This window comes from Myxine glutinosa, chromosome 1 (assembly GCF_964187855.1).
Source record: "Myxine glutinosa chromosome 1, kmMyxGlut1.1, whole genome shotgun sequence".
Lineage (NCBI taxonomy): Eukaryota > Metazoa > Chordata > Myxini > Myxiniformes > Myxinidae > Myxine > Myxine glutinosa.
This window is the reverse complement of record NC_136261.1, coordinates 76,330,145-76,355,273: the sequence shown is the minus strand read 5'-3', so window position 1 is coordinate 76,355,273 and position 25,129 is coordinate 76,330,145. Positions and strand designations below refer to the sequence as shown.

The following is a 25,129-nucleotide window of genomic DNA, read 5'->3' as shown; positions in this document are numbered from 1 at the left end:
TGCATCACACGCCTCTCCATTTCTGGAAAACTCTTTGTGTTAGTCCTCCTAGCACAAATCAGACCTGTGCCAGAAGTCCCCGACGCCTTGAGCAAGCAGGTTTCTGCACTGATAGGAGCACCACTGAGCACATCGTTGGCATCCGAAAAAACTGATGGAGAAGACCAAGGAGTTTAATGAGCATGCGTACATTGCATTGATTGAATTTAAAGCTTCCTTCAATTCTGTTTGCTGAGATTCGCTGTGAAAACTACTCAGAATTTATGGTGTTGAATGTAATCTGCTCGAATCTGTCAGATTATCATACACAAACACTAGTAGTTGTGTGCCTCTTGGAAGGGAGCTTGCAGATGAATTTTGTCATCCAGAAAGGAGTGCACCAGGATCGTGTCCTTGCACCTGAGTTATTACTTCCACCACTGAATGTAGACGGAGGTTATGTTTTCACTCCTGTCTCTTTCTTAGTCTGTGAGTAGGATATCTCAAAAAGTTATGGACAGGTGTGTGCCATGGACGAATTGATTACAGTGGTAAGGATCTGGAATCGGATCTGAGTCCGAGAATTTTTTGTTTTTCAAAGTGATTCTTCATAATTGAGAAATAGGGCCAAAAACTATATACATAAGAGTTTATCATCATATTTCAAAATGTTATGGACGGGCTATGACAAAACATGGTGGATGATTTGGGTTGGAGACAAGAACCAGCCGACGAGATTTTGGTTAAGCTCTGGATGAAGATCCGGCCTATCAGTGGGACACAAAACTCATACTCATACTAATAGTGGATTAGACCTTGACTCGATAAAGCACACCAATCTCGACTACTCAGATGACATTGTAATTTTTGCACACTGCCCAAACACCCTGAAACAGAGTCTCCTTGTCCTGCAAAAAGCCAGTCACAACGGGATGTTCATCAACTGGCACAAGACCAAGGTAATGGCAATAAATAACACCGGACATTCCCAACTTTCCCTTCCCTACCCTCACCCTTCCCCCCTACCCCCTGCCCTCCCACAACTTCATAATCTCTGGAGAAGTGGTAAAATTTGTCAACAAGTTTACTTATCTTGGACCAGTCACTGTCATGTCTGGGCCATCGTCTCAAGACCTCCAGTATCACCAAAATAGCTATACCACTAGATCGTCTCTCCAGACCACTTTTCAAGAAGTGACAAATCCAAAAGAACACCAAGTTGAAGATGCAGTCCAGCCGCATCTGGGAGGTGTGTCTATCTGGGAGGTGTGTGCAACGCGGAGTTTGAAGATTAATTTGCGGTTCGCCGACGGTGAACCGTAAACGTTCATACCTGGAGGGCGCCTTTGGATTTCCCATTCCTCCGCGAGTTTGTCTTACGCGGTTTTGGACCACGTGACTCTTTGCGCTGCTTCGGCCGCCTACGCCTCTGTGCTGTTTTGGCGGAGTGACTGGGCCCGTCATCTGAACGGGGTTCGGGTTTCGATTCGATATCGCTCTGACGCTCGCTGGAGGGGATCACCTTTGAGCCATAGAGACATTGGGGAATGTTCTTTTTTCACTCACGTGGAGCACAGCGAGTTATCTTATCCTAGCTGATGGTACCATCATAAGATGTGTTGATTGTACTTTTGATTGCTATTATTATATTGTACCGTTATTCTTGTGTGATTTTAAATATAATATTTGTTTGTTGATAACCAGTGGTGTGGTTTCCCTATTGATTTCTGACACAGAATAACATATTTTTCTGCCGTGGCTCCTCTCGGGGCTCGGAGGTACACCGTGACCAGGGGGTCGGGGAGGAGCACGTAACAGTCACCAACCCCTGGACAGGTCACCACACTGTCACCAACCCCTGGACAGGTCACCACAGTCACCAACCCCTGGACAGGTCATCATTCTGTCACCAACCCCTGGACAGGTCACCACACTGTCACCAACCTCTAGACAGGTCATCACTATGTCACCAACCCCTGGACAGGTCACCACACTGTCACCAACCTCTAGACAGGTCATCACTATGTCACCAACCCCTGGACAGGTCATCACTGTCACCAACCCCTGGAAAGGTCACCACACTTATCTTGTGTGGGACACACAAAGAAAGAATAGAAAGAAAAGAAAGAAAAGAAAAGAAAGAAAAGAAAGAAAGAAAGAAAGAAAAGAAAGAAAAGAGAAAGAAAACAAAGAAAGAAAAAAAAGGAAAGAAAGAAGTCGGTATTTCAAAAAAAAGGAAAGAAAAAAGTCGGTATTTCAAAAAAAGGAAAGAAAGAAGTCGGTATTTCAAAAAAAGGAAAGAAAGAAGTCGGTATTTCAAAAAAAGGAAAGAAAGAAGTCGGTATTTCAAAAAAAGGAAAGAAAGAAGTCGGTATTTCAAAAAAAAAGGAAAGAAAGAAGTCGGTATTTCAAAAAAAGGAAAGAAAGAAGTCGGTATTTCTAAAAAAGGAAAGAAAGAAGTCGGTATTTCAAAAAAAGGAAAGAAAGAAGTCGGTATTTCAAAAAAAGGAAAGAAAGAAGTCGGTATTTCAAAAAAAGGAAAGAAAGAAGTCGGTATTTCAAAAAAAAGGAAAGAAAGAAGTCGGTATTTCAAAAAAAAGGAAAGAAAGAAGTCGGTATTTCAAAAAAAGGAAAGAAAGAAGTCGGTATTTCAAAAAAAGGAAAGAAAGAAGTCGGTATTTCAAAAAAAGGAAAGAAAGAAGTCGGTATTTCAAAAAAGGAAAGAAAGAAGTCGGTATTTCAAAAAAAGGGAAAGAAAGAAGTCGGTATTTCAAAAAAAGGAAAGAAAGAAGTCGGTATTTCAAAAAAAGGAAAGAAAGAAGTCGGTATTTCAAAAAAGGAAAGAAAGAAGTCGGTATTTCAAAAAAAAGGAAAGAAAGAAGTCGGTATTTCAAAAAAAAGGAAAGAAAGAAGTCGGTATTTCAAAAAAAAGGAAAGAAAGAAGTCGGTATTTAAAAAAAAAAAAAAAAAAAAAACTCGGTATTTCAAAAAATTTGTTTCCTGACTCTCGTCTGTTTTCTCACCAAGTTAAATATATATATATATATATATCGATAATTGGGCATCACCTGTAAGTTTGTCCAGTTAGAACAGAATGTACATCCACCAAGTAATGCATTGCATTTCAATACTCACTTCGCATTATGAGTTTGGTGCAGCTGCCCTGAAGCCATGTCTTGTCGACAGGTCGTGGGCAGTAAATTCCCGATGAATTTGGGCTGACATTGGGGATGTTTAGAACCAGTTTGCCATCAACGACCTCGCTCACTGGTGTCATCGTCTCGTATTTTCCTTGAGAAGCAGATAATAATAATAATAATAATGAGCCAGTGTGACCCGAGTGAATTGTCAAGACGTGAAGAGACAAACTGAAAGCACAAAATACCAACAAAGAAAGAACAGCACTCATTTATTAGCAATAATATGCATTCCAAAGCCCGTGTTGTTTCAAAATTCCTCACGGGTCATGGAATCAGCACGAACGTTAAGCAAATTGAGACAACATGGTCTAATCTAAAAGGAAACACTTTGAGGTGAATGAGCATCCCTCAAACATTTCAACGATATAACAATTAGTCATTTAAACAATTACAGATAGATGTATAGAATAGATTGGATAGATATATAGATCGGGAGGCAAAATCCAGGGGGTCCTTTCGCCCGAGGACTCAAAAACTCCCCCACTCTGCCCCTGGGATAGCGAAATAGATAGGATGGATAAATTAGGATAGGATAGATTTTGATATGTAGATTACATGGATAGTTTAAGGGGGGCAGGAGGGGTGAGATACCCGGCACTGCACGAGGAAAAACATGAAGGGGTCCGACACATGTTGGGCATTGAAGACGTATGGAGTCATTGCCATAATGGTGGGGAGCTTTTCCCAGCAGGGCATTCAGGAGGGGTTGGACATTGAAAACGTATGGAGTCATTGCCATAATGGTGGGGAGCTTTTCCCAGCAGGGCATTCAGGAGGTGTTGGACATTGAAAACGTATGGAGTCATTCCCATAATGGTGGGGAGCTTTTCCCAGCAGGGTATTCAGGAGGGGTTGGACATTGAAAACGTATGGAGTCATTCCCATAATGGTGGGGAGCTTTTCCCAGCAGGGCATTCAGGAGGTGTTGGGCATTGAAGACGTATGGAGTCATTCCCATAATGGTGGGGAGCTTTTCCCAGCAGGGCATTCAGGAGGTGTTGGACATTGAAAACGTATGGAGTCATTCCCATAATGGTGGGGAGCTTTTCCCAGCAGGGTATTCAGGAGGGGTTGGACATTGAAAACGTATGGAGTCATTCCCATAATGGTGGGGAGCTTTTCCCAGCAGGGCATTCAGGAGGTGTTGGACATTGAAAACGTATGGAGTCATTCCCATAATGGTGGAGAGCTTTTCCCAGCAGGGTATTCAGGAGGGGTTGGACATTGAAAACGTATGGAGTCATTCCCATAATGGTGGGGAGCTTTTCCCAGCAGGGCATTCAGGAGGTGTTGGGCATTGAAGACGTATGGAGTCATTGCCATAATGGTGGGGAGCTTTTCCCAGCAGGGCATTCAGGAGGTGTTGGACATTGAAAACGTATGGAGTCATTCCCATAATGGTGGGGAGCTTTTCCCAGCAGGGCATTCAGGAGGTGTTGGGCATTGAAGACGTATGGAGTCATTGCCATAATGGTGGGGAGCTTTTCCCAGCAGGGTATTCAGGAGGTGTTGGACATTGAAAACGTATGGAGTCATTCCCATAATGATGGGGAGCTTTTCCCAGCAGGGTATTCAGGAGGTGTTGGACATTGAAAAGCTTTGGAGTCATTGGCCTCATGGCGGTTACCTTGTGCCTGGAGGCCAGCGGTAGCGCTGCCTGACCCCACATCCCAATATACACTTCATAGTGGCCTTTGGTGGCCTCAAAACGGCCTCAAAGTCCAATGCGTGGAGTACCAACACCCCAAATTTCGGACTTCTCGGTGCTGCGGTTTGGCCATGAAAAGTAACAAACAAATGCACAAACAAACACTTGAAAAAATATTTTCAAGTTAGACACGAAAAGCAAGCAATATCCCGATGAATATCCAATTGGGAAAGTAAAACCGTAAGAGATGTCATTTTATTGAACTTGAGCTGGAAGTTCCAGACGTGTTTGCTCTGTTATTCTCCTTCGCAGGTATTCCATGTTAATACTTCACTTGCTACTTGGCTATTGCAGGCTGATTATTTGAGCTTCCGAGATCGGCTGAGCTGATGTATCTTTAAAAATGATAGATCAAGAATAAATATACTGAGACAGGATGGTCTATCTCCGTTTGGATCGAACATATCCAAGCAAGGATTTATCAAAACTAAGAAGGGTGTTATACAATGGGATAATTAATGTGCACAGCTGCACATGGGATAGCCAGCTTAACATATATTGTGAACGATATAATACTACATGATGGAATCACCCCCAACTAGTCTGGGATCGATCTTCAAAAGAGTCATACTTAAGTGAGAGCTGCTGTTCTGGTGCACTGTCAGCATGGCTGCTGCGTGCCGGAGGATGCCGTCATTGAGCTGGCCATTTGTCCAGTTTCCATTTAAGTTGTGGATCTTAAAGATCCCAAGTTATCTCCAACAATACAAGGCCAGGTGTACAAGTTCCTGCTTATACAGGGTTTCCTGTACAGTTAACATGACCTGTATTTGAAGGGAGTTTTCGGGTGTGAATACAGCACAGGCATGTTGGGCCAAATGGCCCCCTCCTACATCTGAGATTCCCTGTATTCCCCTTTTGCACATAATTCCTTTTTTGTACAACCCAACATGACAAAACCAAGATGTGTCAGGAAAGCAGAACTGCAAAACTCACCATTTCGCAACCACATGACATCAGAGGTGAGCTTTGTCTGCACGATGAAAGTGAGGTTCACAGAATCCCCTTTGCTTACAGTGGTTGTCTGCCTGGCTGGACGCATTGAGGCTGAGGAAACATGGGATCAAACAGTGTCGCCTCCTTTCAAATCCACATCCACTTCGACAAATGACATTCAAGCATACAGCCAAAGGAGTTAAATGAGCTAAGCCAAACTCTGGATGGGAGTGATTACTACTACCACTACTACTACTACTACCACTACTATTACCACCACTACTACTACCACCACCACTACTACTACTACCACTACTATTACCACCACTACCACTACTACCACCACCACCACTACTACTACTACTACTACCACTATTACCACTACTACTACTACCACCACACTACTACTACCACTACTACTACCACTATTACCACCACTACTACTACTACCACCACTACTACTACTACCACTACTACTACCACTATTACCACCACTACTACTACTACTACCACTACTACTACTACTACTACCACCACTACTACTACTACTACCACTACCACCACTACTACTACTACTACCACTATTACCACCACTACTACTACTACCACTATTACCACCACTACTACTATTACCACCACTACTACTACCACTACTATTACCACCACTACTACTACCACCACTATTACCACTACTACTACCACTATTACCACCACTACTACTACTACTACTACTACTACCACTACTACTACTACTACGACTACCACCACTATTACCACCACTACTACCACCACCACCACTACTACTACTACTACTACCACCACCACTACTACTACTACCACTATTACCACCACTACTACTACTACCACCACTACTACTACTACCACTACCACCAACACTACTACTACTACCACTACTACTACCACCACCACTACTACTACAACAACAACAACCACTACTACTACTGCTACCACTACTACTACTACTACTATAACCACTACTACAACAACCACTACTACCACCACCACCACCACCACCACCACCACCACTACTACAACAACCACTACTACTACTACTACAACCACTACTACTACTACCACCACCACCACCACCACCACCACAACCACTACTACTACTACCACCACCACCACCACTACTACTACTACCACTACTACCACTAGTACTACTACTACTACCACCACTACTACTACCACTACTACTACTACAACCACTACTACTACTACTGCTACTACCACTACTACTACCACTACCACTACTACTTATACTACTACCACTACCACTATTACCACCACTACTACTACCACCACCACTTCCACTACTACTACTACTACTACTACTACTACTACCACTAGTACTACTACTACTACTACTACTACTACTACCGGGGAACCTTTTCGACACAAGTCTTCCTTGAACCGGCTGGCTAGACCTGACGTTCAACTGAAGGTGATTGTGGTTGCAATTTGTTCAGGGTGCCAGTGATACTGTATGCAGCTCGCATACCCTTCTCAAAAGACACAGTGGGGTATTTAATATCCACCATCTAATGCTAACAAAAAGGAAACCAAGCCGAACGTCCAAGTGAGCAGAGGACACACTATATGATGCAACACCTGCATGGAAGCATCAATCAGAGACTTCGTTGTCAGGTGAGGAATCAAACAGCTCAAAGGTACCTCTGTAACATTGTGTCGCACTATGAGTGTTAGTGCAACTATGCCACGACATGACAACCTTGTGCTTAAGACTTTCAAAATTAATTTTCTCATCTTTGGTAATGAAGATGTTATACACGGTATACTGTAGATATCGATTATTCTTACCGAACTGGTCGTATTTGACGGTATGAATGACCAGGTCAATGCTTGGCCTCCTGATCCGACAGTGGAACACCCCGATGCCAGTCCAGTCGTTCGACCTGTCTTTGCTGAGCACGACCGCGATGCCGTTGCGCCACCTGGTGTCCCTTGAGCCGGACACATCCTGAAAGGGCTTGGTGGTGCGGGGAGTAAAGTCGTTCTGGATCTCGAGCTCGAAGGCACGATCTCGTGCCACGCAATACATGGCCGTGCGTTGGTCGTGCAGCACGAGGGGGTTGTGGTTAATGAACGTGACGTCGGGCACTCCACCTACACAGCAGATTGATAGGTCGTCACAACACCATACACCTTCATACGGCAAACCTTATAATAATTACTCTGAGCAGAAGTCGTCGACATGACGTACAAAGCATATAGTGACCATACATCGATGCTGTAGTCACAATTAGTATAAGATACTAACCAAAGTGCTTTAATACGTACGTTCATCTATGGGCTCCGTAAGATTGTAGCGGAACGTGGGGATCATGAGGACATCTTTGGGAGATTGACAGTCTGCAAGGAAGGACCACATCTTAAAAAATAAACAAGGGGTGATAATCTAGGTCCCAATATGTGCAACATGAAAGCTAAATGTTTAACGCTTTTTGAAATACCACGTACAGAAGTCAAGCTACCGAGATTGCCATGGAAACATAATTCAGCCAATCACAGCCATTGTCTAATCAGGTTGACATAATGTCATGAGGAATATATATCTTTAATATGAAAGCCAAATGTTTAACGCTTTTTGAAATATCGCGTACATCCAAAAGTACATGGACGGATGATCAGTCGGTTGGTCGGATGGACAGATGTCGGTCGGTCGGTCGGTCGGACCGATGGATCTTTGAATCATCTCCAATGATCGGTCAGATGAACGATCGCTTGGTCGGTTGGTCGGATAAATGATCGGTCGGTCGGTTGGTCGGATGAACGATCGGTCGTTCGGTTGGTCGGTCAGATGGATGATCGGTCGATTGGTCGGTCAGATGGATGATCGGTCAGTTGGTCGGATGGTCAGACCTTGATGGATGATCGGTCGGTCGGTTGGTCGGACGGATGGTTTTTTGAATAATCTTTGATGATCGGTCGGACGGATGATCGCTCGGTCTGTTGGTCGGACGAACGATTGGTCTGTCGGACAGATGGACGAATTATCCATCGGTCGGAAGGATGATCGGTCAGTCGGCCAGATGATCGGTTGGTTGGTCGGACAGATGTTCGGTCGGTCGGACGGATGATAGGTCAGTTGGTCAGTCGGATGGATGATCGATCGGTCTGACAGATGATCGGTCAGTCTGATGGATGATCGGTCGGTCAGACGTATGATCGGTCGGTCGGACGGATGATCGATCGGTCTGACGGATGATCGATCGGTCGGATGAACGATTGGTCGGTCGGTCAGATGGATGATCGGTCAGTTGGTCGGATGGAGAGACGGATGATCGGACGGTTGGTCGGATGGATGATCTGTCGGTCGGACGTATGATCGGTCGGTTGGACGGATGATCGGTCGGTCTGACGGATGATCGATCGGTCAGATGAACGATTGGTCGGTCAGATGTATGATCTGTCAGTCGGACGATTGGTCGGTCAGATGTATGATCGGTTGGTCGGACAGATTATCGGTCGGTCGGAAGGATGATCGGTCGGTAGGATGATCGGTCGGTAGGATGATCAGTTGGTCGGACAGGTGATCAATCGGTTGGTCGGTCGGACGGATGATCGGTCGGTTGATCGGTCGGATGGATGATCGGACGGTTGGTCGGTCGGACGGATGATCGGTCGGTTGGTCGGTCAGATGGATGATCAGACAGTTGGTCGGTCGGACGGATGATCGGTCGGTCAGATGGATGATCGGACGGTTGATCGGTCGGACGGATGATCGGATGGTTGGTCGGTCGGACGGATGATCGGTCGATTGGTCGGACGGATGATCGGTCGGTCGGATGATGGGTTGGATGATCGTTCGATTGGACGGTCGATCGCTATTCGCTAAACTCATTCTTATGTTCCCCCGTCTCAGACCTTGTCAGAGGTGCGGGGAACAAAAAGGTCTCACCTGACCCAACGTGATGGGTATAACAAACAGCACGGACGGAATAATAAATTACAACTGGGGAAAAGGTTCATTGAACACAGCACGAAAGTTTCAGTGCAAAGCGAAACCGCCAGCACTGATCATGGAATGCATCTCATGTACCATACGTAAGTTCCCAAGAAACACCATCTTTTCCATGTTTCAACGTAAAAAACTAAAAAATATATACAATCAGTAACTATTGTTTTTTTCTTATTAATTGTATTTATTTATGCACTGAAAAGTATAAAGATGAACGTTTCTTAATCTCGTTCGCAGATCGCAGAGATTTTGAACGTTTCTCGTACGGAAACGTTCAGGGTTGAAGTTCCACAACTCATCTCTAAAGAAGAAGAAGAAGAATAACAACGACGCTGTTGTTCCCGATTCAAGTGGACGGCTCACCTGCACGTATGAACGTCGGGAATGGAATCGCGGAGCAAAAGTAAACAAAAAACACGCGGCTCGCCATCGCACACTCCGTGCTCCTCCTGCACATCTCTCCCTCTCTTCTCACATGTGGCACGGCGACAGCGGGAATATTTTCCCGCTCAAAGGAGCTCTCCCTACCGCAGGACAGTCACCTCCACCCATCCCACGAGCGAGCGACCGAACTGCTCGAAGCGCGGGACGCGTGTGGCAGCTGCGGACATGACGTCACGACGCGCACGAACCCTTGAGCTTTCGGGCACTTTGCCTTCATGCTCCGGCATTTTGTACGGTGATGCGTGCGAGACGAATGTGGTTTTAAAAAACTTTCGCTACAATGTTTGACAAACCAGACGTTAGAACACTTGCACACTCCTCCTCGCCTCCGTCATACTCTTTTTAAACCATGTGCAAAAGTTTCGGCTGGTCTATTTATTACGTACGCAAATATGGCGGAATTCCCTCTCTTTTTTTTTTTAAACCAACTGCCGTCCTACGTTCCAATACCTATCTACCTCTTCCCGAGCTGAATTTTTTTCCATTGCATTGAAAAATAGAATTTTGCCGAGCAGAGCGAGAGGAACATTTTTTGTGGGTATTGTTTTAAATTCGAAACACTATTCTATCAATATAGACAAAGAACGCTCTAATACATCTGAAAAGAAGTTGTGTACAATAATGAAAAAACGTTTTCTCCAAACTCAACATTTAATTTAATTATCGTCTCATAAAAATCCAATTGAATGAAAGGCAGAAATTGCATATAATGAAACAAATGACGAAATGATCAAAACACATCAATGTCTGACGTATTTATCAAGGTTTGACATGGAAGTGAAGTGACCTTCGATCAGCACTTCAGTTTTGCCATCAGTTGAACATTTGCCTTCATCATCTTGACGATGTGAATCAATAATAACAAAGATTTCTTCTTCAACACATTTGATGCCTTATTGTACATCCTGGAGAATTTCCCACGGACAACATGCATGTTCTTGAGTCTTGAAAACACAGTTCGAGAGCCACATTCAAACTGAATGATGGGGACTCTGGACTATTTGATATTTGTGATAACATTCCACTTCTTGGTTCATGAATGGTTAGGAGAAAAGAAACATTTCTCCGATGACAAATCGACAAATCAAAATGCAGGTGTCGTCGAGTGTAAAATATGCTGGTGCTGCCCACAGCGAAAGCGTGAAAGGTGAACACGATCAGACCTGGGGAGTAGTTTCTCTGTGGCATCGATGGGTGTGGGATTTTTTTGACTAAGATACTGTTTGGGCCCAGTTTGTTTATTGTGTTTAAGATGGTGTGGATGTGAATTTTTTGTAGTTTCGTTATGTTGTGGGGGGATGTTACGAAGGATGTCACTGTAGTGCCTTTGTGGTGTAGTTTTAATGTACCTAAGGGCCTGTGGGTGGTTGTACATGCAGTGACATGTGTGCTTGGGGTTGGCATTTGCCATTGCAAGGAACTGTGCACCTCTCCTGTCTAGGTCGTCTTTGATTTTTAGCATTTTTACTTCTGTGCGTAGGTGCTCGATTGGTGCCAGCCCGATGGTCCAAATTCAACCAAATCTTTGTTCAAAGGAATTGAAGTTCTATGAATCGAAAAGTCAAGGTGGCAAAACGACCAACCCGAAGTCAAGAAAAACTCACAAAGCCGGAAGCTGCACTGACGAGAAGACGTCACAGATGACTCATGAACAGAATTCAGTGCCGTGTTTACAACATTCACGGGAACGAGTACTATTGTCATGCAAATGAGGGAGACGAAAATAACGAACCGGGCCTTGGAGGCCCATCGGGTGTGAATCAGGGGTTGTGTTATGAATACAATTTTTTTCTCGAAACCGAACGATTTTTTTTTTTTTACAAACAACACAGGAATATGTGTCACCACTTTATAGCAGCTTCCAGGAAAGGTCATGCAGATCAGCGTTTTCATAATAAAGTTATTCCTAAACAAAAAGCTGCAGGGCCTCATAGAGTGCATCATCGGGTTAATGTCATTTTATTGTACACCGCTCCTTTCCTATGCCATCTCCAGGCATTGCAAATCGTCATTGCTGGGCACCGAAGGGGGCTCGGCAGTGACGCACGCTGAAAGGGAGTACTCAGTTTTCACTCTGGTTTCTTGTTTGTTTGTTTGTTTGTTTTCTTTCTTGGTTGTCCGGGCGATATCTCAGCCATCCTTTGAGCTAGGAAGCTGAAATTTTGGCACAATAGTGAGAAAGTCCTTTGTCAAAAACGGTATTTTTTTTTTTTGATTAATCAATAAATTAAGGAGTTATTTAATTATTAGCGATTAATTAAGTTCTTATTTAATTAATTAAATTTCCTTTCTCTTCTGACCATTAACTCAGGCACCTTTTGAGTTAGGAAGCTGATATTTGGACATGCCAATGACCAGGTGATTTGGCTGCAAATGATATTTTTGATTTATTAATTAATCAATTAATCGATTAATTATTTAATTATTCGATTAATGACAAAAAATTTTTTTTTTTTAAAGTTACAGATTCTGATGAAATAGTGGTAGTTTATGTGTTCTCTGACCAAATTGATTAATAATTTAATTTTTTTATGATTATTATTTATTTATATTCATTATTAATCATTTATTTATTTTCTTTCTCATTTGGCCAATATCTCAGGCACCTTTTGAGCTGGGAAGCTAATATTTGGACATGAGTGACCAAGTGATGTGGCTATCAAGGATATTTTTGATTTATTGATTAATCATTTCATCTATTAATTATTTATTGATTAATCGATTAATTATTTATTGAGTAATCAATGAATTTTTTATAAATGACTTATTTAATTAAATTTCTAAAAGATACATCTTCGGATGAAGCACCAGTGGTTTAGTTATGCGATTAGCCAATTGATTATGAAAATATTTTGTGATAATCTTTTATTGATTTTAATTATACAATTAATCAATCAATTAGTGTACACCTCTCCCTCCCAATGCAGCCTCAATGAGCTGCACTGCGGTATTGCCGGGCGCCGGAGGCGCCCCGGCAATGCCGCGCTGCAGCATATTTAATTATTTGGCATGGGGCGGTGTACTTTGAATGTATGTGTACTTGTCTTAAGTTTATTTCAGACAATATAAAAGAACAATTATAATCGTTTCGAAACACTAAAATTATCCAATGTGTTTGCAACAATATTAGAAATTTCTGACAAAAAGAAAAGAGGAAAAAAAATGAAATTTTCATAGGCCAGGGACAAACCAAAGTATGAATCTTCAGTTAAAATAAGATCGAATTCACTTAAAATGATTTTTGCATTTAGAGACAGATCCATACATAAAATAAATTAAAAAGAAAGAAAGAAGGAAAGAAGGAAGGACCCAAAATAGTACATGTAGTAAGGAGTATGATTGTACCTAACCCTAACCCTTCTTTTCTTTTTCGGACCATCGGGCCCTTTTTTTCTTTTTCGGACCATGGGGCCTTCAGACCATCGGGCGGACACCACTCGAATGGATGTGAAGGGCTTTGTTTTGTATGGTCTGCACGATGTTGAGATGTACGTTTGAAAGACTGGAGGCGCGAAATTTGCTGGCATAGTTGATGAATGATCTAATCTACTGTTTGTATGTTGGTGATGTTGTTTCTTTATGGTGGCCGAAGTCAGTGCCTGGGAGTGCCCTACAGTCGTGGCCAAAAATATTGGCACCCTTGCACTTTTTTCAAATAATGCACCATTTCTTCCAGAAAATTGTTGAAATAAAACAATATTTTTGTATCCACAAATGTATTTCTTTGGTTTGCAGTGGAAAAAAACAAAAAAAAGCTGAAAAAATGACTAAATCTTAGGTTATGCCACACAGAAATCCTAAAATGGCCCGGACGATATTATTGGCACCTTTTAGAAGTTGTTAGAAATGATTAGATTTCAAGCAGGTGATTCTCCTTTACTTTGGAAATGAGCTCACCGATGATGAGTTGCAAGTGCCTGCAAAATAAAATCAATCATTCAACCAGTTTGAATAAAGAAAAGGAGTCATTCTGCTGTTTTGTATCACTGTGTGTACCGCAATGAGCATGGAGAAAAGAAAGAAAATCAGAAAATTGTCTGAGGAGGTCAGACACAAGATTGTAGCCAAGCATGGACAATCTCAAGGCTACAAGTCCATCTCCAGAGACCTTGATGTTCCTGTGCCCATCGTACGCAATGTTATCAGGAAGTTTCAGGCCCATTGCACTGCAGCCAACCTCCCTGGAGGTGACTGCAAGAGAAAACTTGATCGAAGATTGCAGCGAAGGATTGTTCGAATGATGGAGAAAGCACCTCGATCAACTGCCAAACAGATTCAAGCTGACCTTCAGACACAAGGTATGACAGTTTCAACTCACACCATCCGTCGCCAACTCAATGAAATGGGGTTCTATGGCAGGAGACCCAGGAGGATCCCACTGCTGATAGCGAGACATGAGAAAGCCTGACTGGAGTTTGTCAAAACACACCTGACCAAGCCAAGATCCTCCTTGGAGAATGTATTGTGGACAGATGAGACCAAATTTGAGCTTTTTGGTAAAGCACATCATCTCTATGTTTACAGAAATCAAAATTAAGCCTTCAAAGAAAAGAACATCTTCCCTACAGTCAAACATGGAGGAGGTTCAGTGATGTTTTGGGGTTGCTGTGCTGCCTCTGGTACTGGGTATCTTGAATGTGTGCATGGCATCACAAAATCAGGAGAATACCAAGACATTTTGGAGCACAATGTTCAACCCAATGTCAGAAATCTGGGTCTCCGTCGAAGGTCATGGGTCTTGCAGCAGAACAATGACCTCAATCACACTTCAAAAAGCACCAGGAATGGTTCAAGACAAAACGCTGGACTGTTCTGAAGTGGCCAGCAATGAGTCCAGATCTAAATCCCATTCAACACCTGTGGGGAGATCTTAAAACAGCAGTTGGGAGAAGGCACCCTTCAAATCTGGGAGAACTGGATCTGTTTGCACAAGAAGAGTGGGCCAAACTGCCAGTAGAGAAGTGTAGGAAGCTCATTCATGGCTATTGGAAGCGCTTGACTTCAGTTATTTTGTCCAACGGCTGTGCTACCAATTATTAAGTCGAGGGTGTCAATAATTTTGTCAATGCCATTTCTTTTTCTTTTCTGATTCAAAAGGATATATTATAATCTGAATCAAAAACAAAGATTCTGTAACTGTAATATTAACAGTGAAATAAAGAATTGTGGAGACCAAATACTTTTGTCAATTTCAACTTATTTTTTAGAGAAAATTGTGAATTATTTGAAAAAAAAGTGCAAGGGTTCCAATATTTTTGGCCACGACTGTAAGTGTGTTCAGCCTTGGTGTGCATGTTTTTTATGTTTGTGATGTGATCTGAGAACGACCTGGATGTGTTAAAAGTGATGTCACGAGAGGGACTTCCTCCAATGGGGGGCAAATCCATGTCCTCTATTATAAACACCACTGGGGGCATAATTAAGCAATTCGATTACTGAACAGGATTAACTAATTAAATTGATAAGTGAGGAAAAGACCCTCTCGTGTTCAGGCCGTTGGTGCTCCTATGGTTGGCAGCGCGTGCCCCGGAAGCATTGACGGAAAGAGAGTGGTAATTATATGTGTGGGAAAAATGCATGCTCAGTCAAGATCGCCCAGATGGCAGAGCACTGGTATGGTTTTGCAGAGGACCTGGGTTCGATTCCTGTTCTGGGCATGTAATTGTCCCACATATATCAATTTAGTTTTTTAATGCTGTTCATTAATATATATACAGTGCATTCAGAAAGTATTCAGACCCCTTCACTGTTTTCACATTTTGTTATGTTGCAGCCTTATGCTGAAATCGTTTAAATACATTTTTTCCCTCATCAATCTACACTCAATACCCCAAAATGACAAAGAGAAAACAGAATTTTAGAAAGTTTTGCAAATTTATTAAAAAGAAAAAACTGAAATATCACATTTACATAAGTATTCAGACCCTTTGCTATGACACTTGAAATTTAGCTCAGGTGCTTCCCATTTCTCTTGATCATCTTTGAGATGTTTCTACACCTTGATTGGAGTCCACCTGTGGTAAATTCAATTGATTGGACATGATTTGGAAAGGCACACACCTGTCCATATAAGGTATCACAGCTGACAATGCATATCAGAGCAAAAACCAAGCCATGAGGTCGAAGGAACTGCCTGCAGAGCTCAGAGACAGGATTGTGTCGAGGCACAGATCTGGGGAAGCCTACAGAAAAAAATTCTGCTGCATTGAAGGTTCCCAAGAGCACAGTGGCCTCCATAATTCTTAAATGGAAGAAGTTTGGAACAACCAGGACTCTTCCTAGAGCTGGCCGCCCGGCGAAACTGAGCAATCGGGGGAGAAGGGCCTTGGTAAGAGAGGTGACCAAGACCCGATGGTCACTCTGGCTGAGCTCCAGAGATCATGTGTGGAGATGGGAGAAACTTCCAGAAGGACAACCATCACTGCAACACTCCACCGATCTGGGCTTTATAGCAGAGTGGCCAGACGGAAGCCTCTCCTCAGTGAAAGACACATGAAAGCCCACAGAATCATGTTTCTCACAGTCTGAGTCCTTTCGGTGCTTTTTTGCAGACTCCAAGCGGGCTTTCATGTAAGCTGCGCTTCACTTCCGTTGAACTTTGGGACGACTAAGAAGAAGATCTTTGTTGGTCGAAAGCTTGTCAAAAATTAAAGATCGAAGTCCTGAAGCTACGTCCGCGTCTGATTTAATCTCCCGATTATTTATTCAATGCAAATGAGACGCCCTGCTCGTACTGTGGAGTTTCTACTATTTCTCACAGTTATATATATATATGTATGTATATATATATATCTATCTATAATTCCAGTAATCTCTGTGTGTCTGTGTGTCTGTGTGTGTGTCTGTGTGTTTGTCTGTGACCGCTGTTTCTCGACAACCACGGGTCCGATATACTTGAAACTTGCCAGGTATATTGCTGGGGACCCGAGGATGTGCCTTTTCAAGGTTTCATATTAATCGGACAAGTAGTTACCGAGCTATGGCGATTTCTTTACCAAACTCCGCAAGCCGTTCGCTTTGGACCAAACCATTGCATGTAAATAGAGGGGGGGGATTGTCACCGTACTCGCAAGCCGTTCGCTTTGGACCAAACCATTTCATGTAAATAGAGGGGGGGGGATTGTCACCGTACTCGCAAGCCGTTCGCTTTGGACCAAACCATTTCATGTAAATAGAGGGGGGGGATTGTCACCGTACTCGCAGGCCGTTCGCTTTGGACCAAACCATTTCATGTAAATAGAGGGGGGGGGATATAATTTTAGATATATATATATAGTACGGGCATGCCCTAGTATATATATATACAGTATATATATATACTAGCGGGGTCACCCGTGGGAATCCCACGGGCATGGATGTGTGTGACATTTCGACATATTGAGTTATATGCTGCACATTCATTTTTACAAAATGGTTACTGGCAAGTCATCAGATCCAGAAATGGTGTGATGAACACAATTTATTTATTTCACATAATATGTGACCCCTCACTCCTCTCCACCTGACACTCTCCTGTCTCCACCTGACACTCTCCTGTCTCCACCTGACACTCTACTCTCTCCACCTAGCACTCCTCTCCTCTCCAAACCCTCACATCCCTCTCCTTTCCAATCCCTCACCTCTCCAATCCCTCACACTCCTGTCCTCTCCAATCCTTCACACGCCTCTCCAATCGCGCCTCACACTCCTCTCCAATCGCGCCTCACACTCCTCTCCAATCGCGCCTCACACTCCTCTCCAATCGTGCCTCACACTCCTCTCCAATCGTGCCTCACACTCCCCTCCAATCACTCCTCTCCAATCGTGCCTCACACTCCTCTCCAATCGTGCCTCACACTCCTCTCCAATCGCGCCTCACACTCCTCTCCAATCGCGCCTCACTCGCCTCTCCAATCGGCTTTCCCCGTCTCGTTTCTCTCCTTTTTCTCCCGTCTCGTTCTTTTTCTTGCTCCAAATTGGCCCGTCGGAATCGGAAATCGGCCCGTCTCGCCCGTCGGCCCGTCGGAATCGGAAATCGGCCCGTCTTGCTTTTGTGCTTGTGCGTAAATAAATTGTGTTCATGACACCATTTCTGGTGTTGGGCTAGCGGCTAGGGTGCCGGCTTAGGATCCTGGGTTCGAATCTCGGTCGATCGCCGAATTAATGCCAGGGGGGTTGACTCAGCCTGTCATCCTTCCGAGGTCGGCTAATTGAGTACCAGTTCACTGGTAATTCCCTGTTTGTCGTTGAAGGCGGCAAAAAGGGTTGGCGTCAGGAAGGGCATCCGGCCGTAAAACATTGCTTCAAAAAGGGGACAAAAAAACAACAACTACCACGGTCCCCGAAAAGGCCAACCCCCGCTTTGCGGGGAAAAATGGCCTCTAAACGGTGGTTTTTACACCATTTCTGGATCTGATGACTTGCCAGTAACCATTTTGTAAAAATGAATGTGCAGCATCTAACTCAATATGTCGAAATGTCACACACATCCATGCCCGTGGGATTCCCACGGGTGACCCCGCAAGTTTGCATTGACGTTCGTCGATGGACTCGTTCGCCCGTCTCATTCGTTTTCTTGCTGCATCCTGTTCAAGTCTGCGTTCTTCATCGATCGTCTCATTCATTTTGGAAATAGAAGTTTCCACGCAGCGCATGAATTGTCACGATCCTCAAGAGGAATTTGTCTCGTAATCATCAAATGATAAATGGCAAGTAAATTATATTGTGGAAAATTAAAGATTTCAAATAAACCTATTTAAAGTGTATTCGCACATAACTAATTTTAAAAAACGAAGAAATATCTCTCGGTAATTTCCTGAAACATATTTTACTTCCGGCTAATAATGTTGAATTAAATAAAAACGAAGACATATATGTCGGCATCATTGTTGACGTTTTTGTGACGACTGTCATCAAACGAAAAAGTAATATATCTTAACGGAAAAGCAAAAGCGAATTTTTAATATATATCGACACGTTGCCGTCGGTGTCATGTTGGGCGGTGTATGATACACCATGACGCGATTTTTAAAAATAAATTCTGCATTTTCCCGCGTGTGTGGAATGTTCTAAATTATTGCTGACACCGAGTCCAAAACCATCGATAAAAATGAAATCATATGGTGAGTTAGATTGGAGATAAAGGCGTGAGAGAGACTCAATGGCCTTGAAGTTGAAGTTACAGGCGTTTGAGAATTCATTTCGTTCTATAAACGGCAACTTTCATTGGATTTCCTTCCCGTTTTTTTTCAACCGAGTCGAAAACTATGTTAGCGACTGTGAAAAATGAAATGATATATCGAATTTTTAATATGTATCGACACGTTGCCGTCGGTGTCATGTTAGGCGGTGTATGATACACCATGACGCGATTTTAAAAAATATATCTGCATTTTCCCGCGTGTGTGGAATGTTCTCAATTATTGCTGACACCGACTCTAAAACCATCGATAAAAATGAAATCATATGGTGAGTTATATTGGAGATAAAGGCGTGAGAGAGACTCAATGGCCTTGAAGTTACAGGCATTTGAGAATTCATTTCGTTCTATAAACGGCAACTTTCATCGGATTTTCTTCTCGTTTTTTTTCAACCGAGTCTAAAACTATGTTAGCGACTGTGAAAAATGAAATGATATATCGAATTTAAAATAGATATCGACACATTGCCGTCGGTGTCATGTTGGGCGGTGTATGATACACCATGACGCGATTTTAAAAAATATATCTCTGCATTTTCCCGCGTGTGTGGAATGTTTGTGGGAAATTAAAGATTTCAAATAAACCTATTTAAAGTGTATGCGCACATAACTAATAAAAAAAACGAAGAAATATCTCTCGGTAATTTCCTGAAACATATTTTACTTCCGGCTAATATGTTGAATGAAATAAAAACGAAGAAATATATGTCGGCATCATTGTTGACGTTTTTGTGACGACTATCATCAAACGAAATAGTAATATATCATAACGGAAAAGCAAAAGCGAATTTTTAATATATATCGACACATTGCCGGCGGTGTCATGTTGGGCGGTGTATGATACACCATGACGCGATTTTAAAAAATATATCTCTGCATTTTCCCGCGTGTGTGGATTGTTCTCAATTATTGCTGACACCGAGTCTAAAAGTAAAACCATCGATAAAAATGAAATCATATGGTGAGTTAGATTGGAGATAAAGGCGTGAGAGAGACTCAATGGCCTTGAAGTTACAGGCCTTTGAGAATTCATTTAGTTCTATAAACGGCAACTTTCATCGGATTTTCTTCCCGTTTTTTTTCAACCGAGTCTAAAACTATGTTAGCGACTGTGAAAAATGAAATGATTTATCGAATTTGATTTGAAATAAAACTGGGGGAGAGCAAGACACCACGGGCCTACAAAACAGGACTCAAAGCTATGCGAGTTAATAAAATGGTGGATATTTGTTTATAGCCACTCCCAGAATGGGTGGAGCTATGGGTGGAGCTACTCTGCAAACCGAGTAAGCCACACCCCGGACAGACACCCAACAGATAGACAGACAGACAGACAGAATCATCTACGGCTATTATAATATAGATATATATATATATATATATATATATATATATATATATATATATATATATATATATATATATATATATATATATACAATCCGATAAAACATACTATATACAGCTCTAAAAGCATAGATACAGTGCCTTCAGAAAGCATTCAGACCTCTTGACTTTTTCACATTTTGTTGTGTTTCAGCCTGAATTTAAAATGGATTAAATTGACATTTTTTGTCACCAGTCTACACAGAATGCCTCATAATGCCAAAGTGGATTTTTAAGCCATTTTTACAAATTAATTAAAAATGAAAAGCTGAAATGTCTTGAGTCAATAAGTATTCGACCCATTTGCCATGACACTCCAAATTGAGCTCAGTTGCTTCCAATTTATTTTGATCATCCTTGAGATGTCTCTACAACTTGATTGGAGTCCACCTATGGCCAATTCAATTGATTGGACATGATTTAGAAAGAAGCATCTTTCTATACAAGGTCCCACAGTTGACAGTGCATGTCAGAGTAGAAACTCTACCGTGGAGTCCAAGGAACTGTCTGTAGAACTCCGAGATAGAATTGTGAGGAGGCAGAGATCTGGGGAAGGGAATAAAATAATTTCTAGAGCGTTGAAAGTTCCAAAGAGCACAGTGAGCTCCATAGTTAAGAAATGAAAAGAATATGGAACTACCCAGACTCTTCCTAGAGCTGGCCGTCGGCCAAACTGAGCAACCGGGTAAGAAGGACCTTGGTCAGGGAGGGGACCAAGAATCCAATGACCACTCTGACAGAACTACAGAATTCCTTGGCCGAAATAGGAGAACCTTCCAGAAGGACAACAGTCTGTGTAGCACTTCACAAATCTATGCTTTATGGGAGAATGGCCAGACAGATGCGACTCCTGCAAAAAAGGCACATTAGAGCATGCCTGGAGTTTACAAAAAAGTACATGAAAGACGGAGAACATGAGGCAAAAGATTATGTGGTCTGATTTAACAAAAATTGAACACTTTGGCCTGAATGCAAAGCGCTATGTCTGGCGGAAACCGAGCACAGCTCATCACCCATCTGACACCATCTCTACCGTCAAGCATGGTGATGGCAGCATCATGCTATGGGGATGCTTTTCAGTGGTAGGGACTGTGAGACTTGTAAGGATAGAGGGAACAATGAATGGAGCCAAATACAGGCAAATCCCTGAGAAGAACCTTCAGAGTGCAAAAGACCATGACTGCGGCAAAGATTTACGTTCCAACAGGACAATGACCCCAAGTATACAGCCAAAGAAACACTGGAATGGCTTCAGAACAACAATGTGAAAGTCCTTGCGTGGCCCAGCCAAAGTCCAGACTTGAATCCCATTGAGAATCTGTGGAAGATTACTGTTCACCGACACTCCCCATCCAACTTGACAGAGGTTGAGTAAATATGCAAGGACGAATGGGTGAAACTCCAAAAATCCAGATGTGCAAAGTTGATACAGACATACCCAAGAGGACTCAAAGCTGTAATCCCTGCCAAAGGCACTTCTATGAAGTATTGACTCAGGAGCTAGGCTGAATAGTTTTGTAAATTAGATATTTCTGTATTTCATTTTCAATTTATTTGTAAAAATTTCTAAAACCATATTTTCACTTTGTCATTGTGGGGTATTTTGTGTAGATTGGTAAAAGAAAATTGAAATTGAATCAATTTTAAATTCAGACTAACAACAAAATGTAAAAAAGTCAAAGGGAGTGAATACTTTCTGAAAGCACTGTACCTGCTAAGGTATAAAACACACTTTGTCTTTCTGTGCATTTTACTAATTAGAGGCTTTGAATAGTCTGTGCATGACACGGACAACAAACCACGAGTTACGTGCACATACGTGTAAGGTGCAAACAAAACTTTATTGAGCCAATTTCATATAGAAAAAGCGAGCAATCCATGGCATTATAGCAACACCAGACTTGCATAGACATTGCTTTAATTAAAAGTGGCAACATCTCATATTGGCGATGTGGAATGGGTGCAGCCTCAGAAATTAAATACAAATAATTTAATCGATCTGAAGAAGCCACTTGCTCTTATGTGGCCACAGTTCACTGTTTTAATGAGACAATAACTCATTTATAAAAGCACCCCCATACACACACACACACACACACACACACACACACACACACACACACACACACACACACACACACACACACACACACACACCAGGAATCCTGACAGAGGCAACAGAAAGAGCTAATTTCCCCATTAATAACAACAGTAAATTAAACTTGCTCCGGAGTCATCATTGCAGGTTTTGTTGGAGACGAGAGTTGACTTCAGACAGCTGTACCTTTACCTTTGCAGCGACTGCGTGGTAGTCGCTTTCCAGGCTCTTGGTGGCTATGACTGTATTTCCAACGAGTCAAGGTTCACTCTTTTCCTGTAATGTAACACTGCCACATTAAAATTTGGGGATACTGTGGGAACGACGGACTATGATGCCATAAACTGGACAGACCGTGCCACGTCATGCCATCATCCACACCGCTATGATGGAAGTATGGTTCCCGGAGGAAGGCATTAAGTGTTTAATCTTGGCATCTGTGGTGTCCCACTTTTTGAAGCAGAATTTTTTTAATTATGTAAATTTTCAATTTTTTATTATTTATTTATTTTTCCAATTTTCACTTATTTAATTTTCAGATTTTAAAAAATTTTCAATTCTTACTTTTCTTCAATTATTTCGATTTTTCCATTATTTTATTTTATTTTAATTATTTTTCATTATGAGGCAGAATTTGAAGTGCTACCAATTGGATAATATTATGAGTTGGTGGGGCTGGCTATACCTGGAACCATCAGCAATCTCTGATCACAGTTCTCTAGTTTTTGTAGTTTTACAGGCTCGTTTGTACATTGGGCAACATGAATTACAAGGAATTCAGGAGACAACCGAGCCAGCGCTCTGACGTTAGTTAGCCCAAAGTTGCAACATTTGCCAATGCCATCATGCCACCTGGGTATGGCTAAAATCAACACAGTGTATGTAAGGGATTTTAACCTCGGTGTCAAAAAAGAATCCTCGAACTTGCAAGATTGTCTAATTGGATCAGACTAAAACCGACGTCCCCCCCTCCCACCCCTACTGTTAAAGAACATGTTAAAGATGTCACAGCATATCATTTATCATAAAGGTACAGGGTTCTGAGCTGGTTGGATTGACAGCAATGGTTATATAACCAATGGCTCCAATCAGACAGTTTTCCTTCAACACTTACACCTGGAATACTTATAGACCGTTTACTGACACATCTGCACAATGCCAAAAGAAAGTTATATACCATGCACCGACATCAATAAGACCTTGCTCGGTTCAGGGATTACGGGAAGTGCCTTGTTCCAGGCACGATTCTTCCCCCTGGGCTGCTCTTTTTAGCAGGACCTTCAAAACCACCGGGAGTTTTCAAGATGCCTTGCTGAGACAGCAGTTTCCTTCATCCCTTTCCAAAAGCCTAATCTCTCTTCCTTGACTTCCTTCTAGCTCAGCTTTTGCAGGCAACAGTAGTAGCACCACAAAAGGTGGGATGTGACACAGGATGCACTCCTTCCACCTCATGGTGTGATCCCACAGATAGCTCCTGAGCTCAGCGAAAGGCCAGGATGCGCAGCGAGCAATTGACCCGTCACGCACAATTTTCCCTCCTTCCCATCCAGTAAGTATGGACTTTTACGCGAGTTTCCTCAAAGCCCCTGAGCTCAGCATTTGGTGCGTTCCTCCACTATGACGAGTTCAGCCTGTCCGGTGGAGGTGCTGAGCGCACCTTGGGACATGTCATGTAGAGAATGGCTTTGGAGGTGCATTTCAGTCGCCCAGAGGACTTTGTCATGGAGCTACCCAAACAGTTGTGCATCCGCTATTAACACACGGGTGTCTTCATTTCAACCCTTGCAATCTGGAACTGAGAGTCATGTTGTGAATTTTTGAAAAGGTTTACAATTTGCGCATTGCACATTTTATGGTCACTTTCACCAAGTCTCAACATCACAATGATGGAAATAAAGTGTGCATTCAAAAAATTCCAAATAAAAAACACCGTCAATCAGACTTGAGGAGAAAACCGTTCCAAAGATTGTTTTTCAAAAAGGAAATGCATTTTGGTGAAAGTGACCATAAAATATAAGTTTCCCTTCATTATCACCGCAATACAAGCATATTTGGAAGGTGCGTAGAACATAATCTTGACCAGACAATTTTGCCAAAGTCACAATTATTCATAGCGGGGAAACTTATGGAAGAAACGCACATTGGATGAAATGTAACGACTGATCGGAGACACAAATGTCTGAAATGAAACATTCTG

The 25,129-nt window shown here is 42.5% G+C and overlaps 2 protein-coding genes across 2 annotated transcripts in view; both read right to left on the bottom strand.

Moving 5' to 3' along the window:
• LOC137423400 (tyrosine-protein kinase receptor Tie-1) overlaps positions 1–10,406 on the bottom strand; it is a 65,220-nt gene extending 54,814 nt beyond the window's left edge. Inside the window, exons 1-5 of the mRNA XM_078773462.1 lie at positions 10,190–10,406; positions 8,146–8,217; positions 7,666–7,971; positions 5,824–5,934; positions 3,115–3,270 (exon numbers count right to left, since the gene is read on the bottom strand). Coding sequence (XP_078629588.1) covers positions 3,115–3,270; positions 5,824–5,934; positions 7,666–7,971; positions 8,146–8,217; positions 10,190–10,283 — 739 coding nt within the window. The 5' untranslated portion in view covers positions 10,284–10,406. The remainder of the gene's footprint in view (positions 1–3,114; positions 3,271–5,823; positions 5,935–7,665; positions 7,972–8,145; positions 8,218–10,189) is intronic.
• Positions 10,407–22,656: 12,250 nt separating this feature from the next.
• The window catches only part of IFT74 (intraflagellar transport 74), a 108,631-nt gene continuing 106,158 nt past the window's right edge, over positions 22,657–25,129 (bottom strand). Inside the window, exon 20 of the mRNA XM_078773461.1 lies at positions 22,657–23,174. Coding sequence (XP_078629587.1) covers positions 23,071–23,174 — 104 coding nt within the window. The 3' untranslated portion in view covers positions 22,657–23,070. The remainder of the gene's footprint in view (positions 23,175–25,129) is intronic.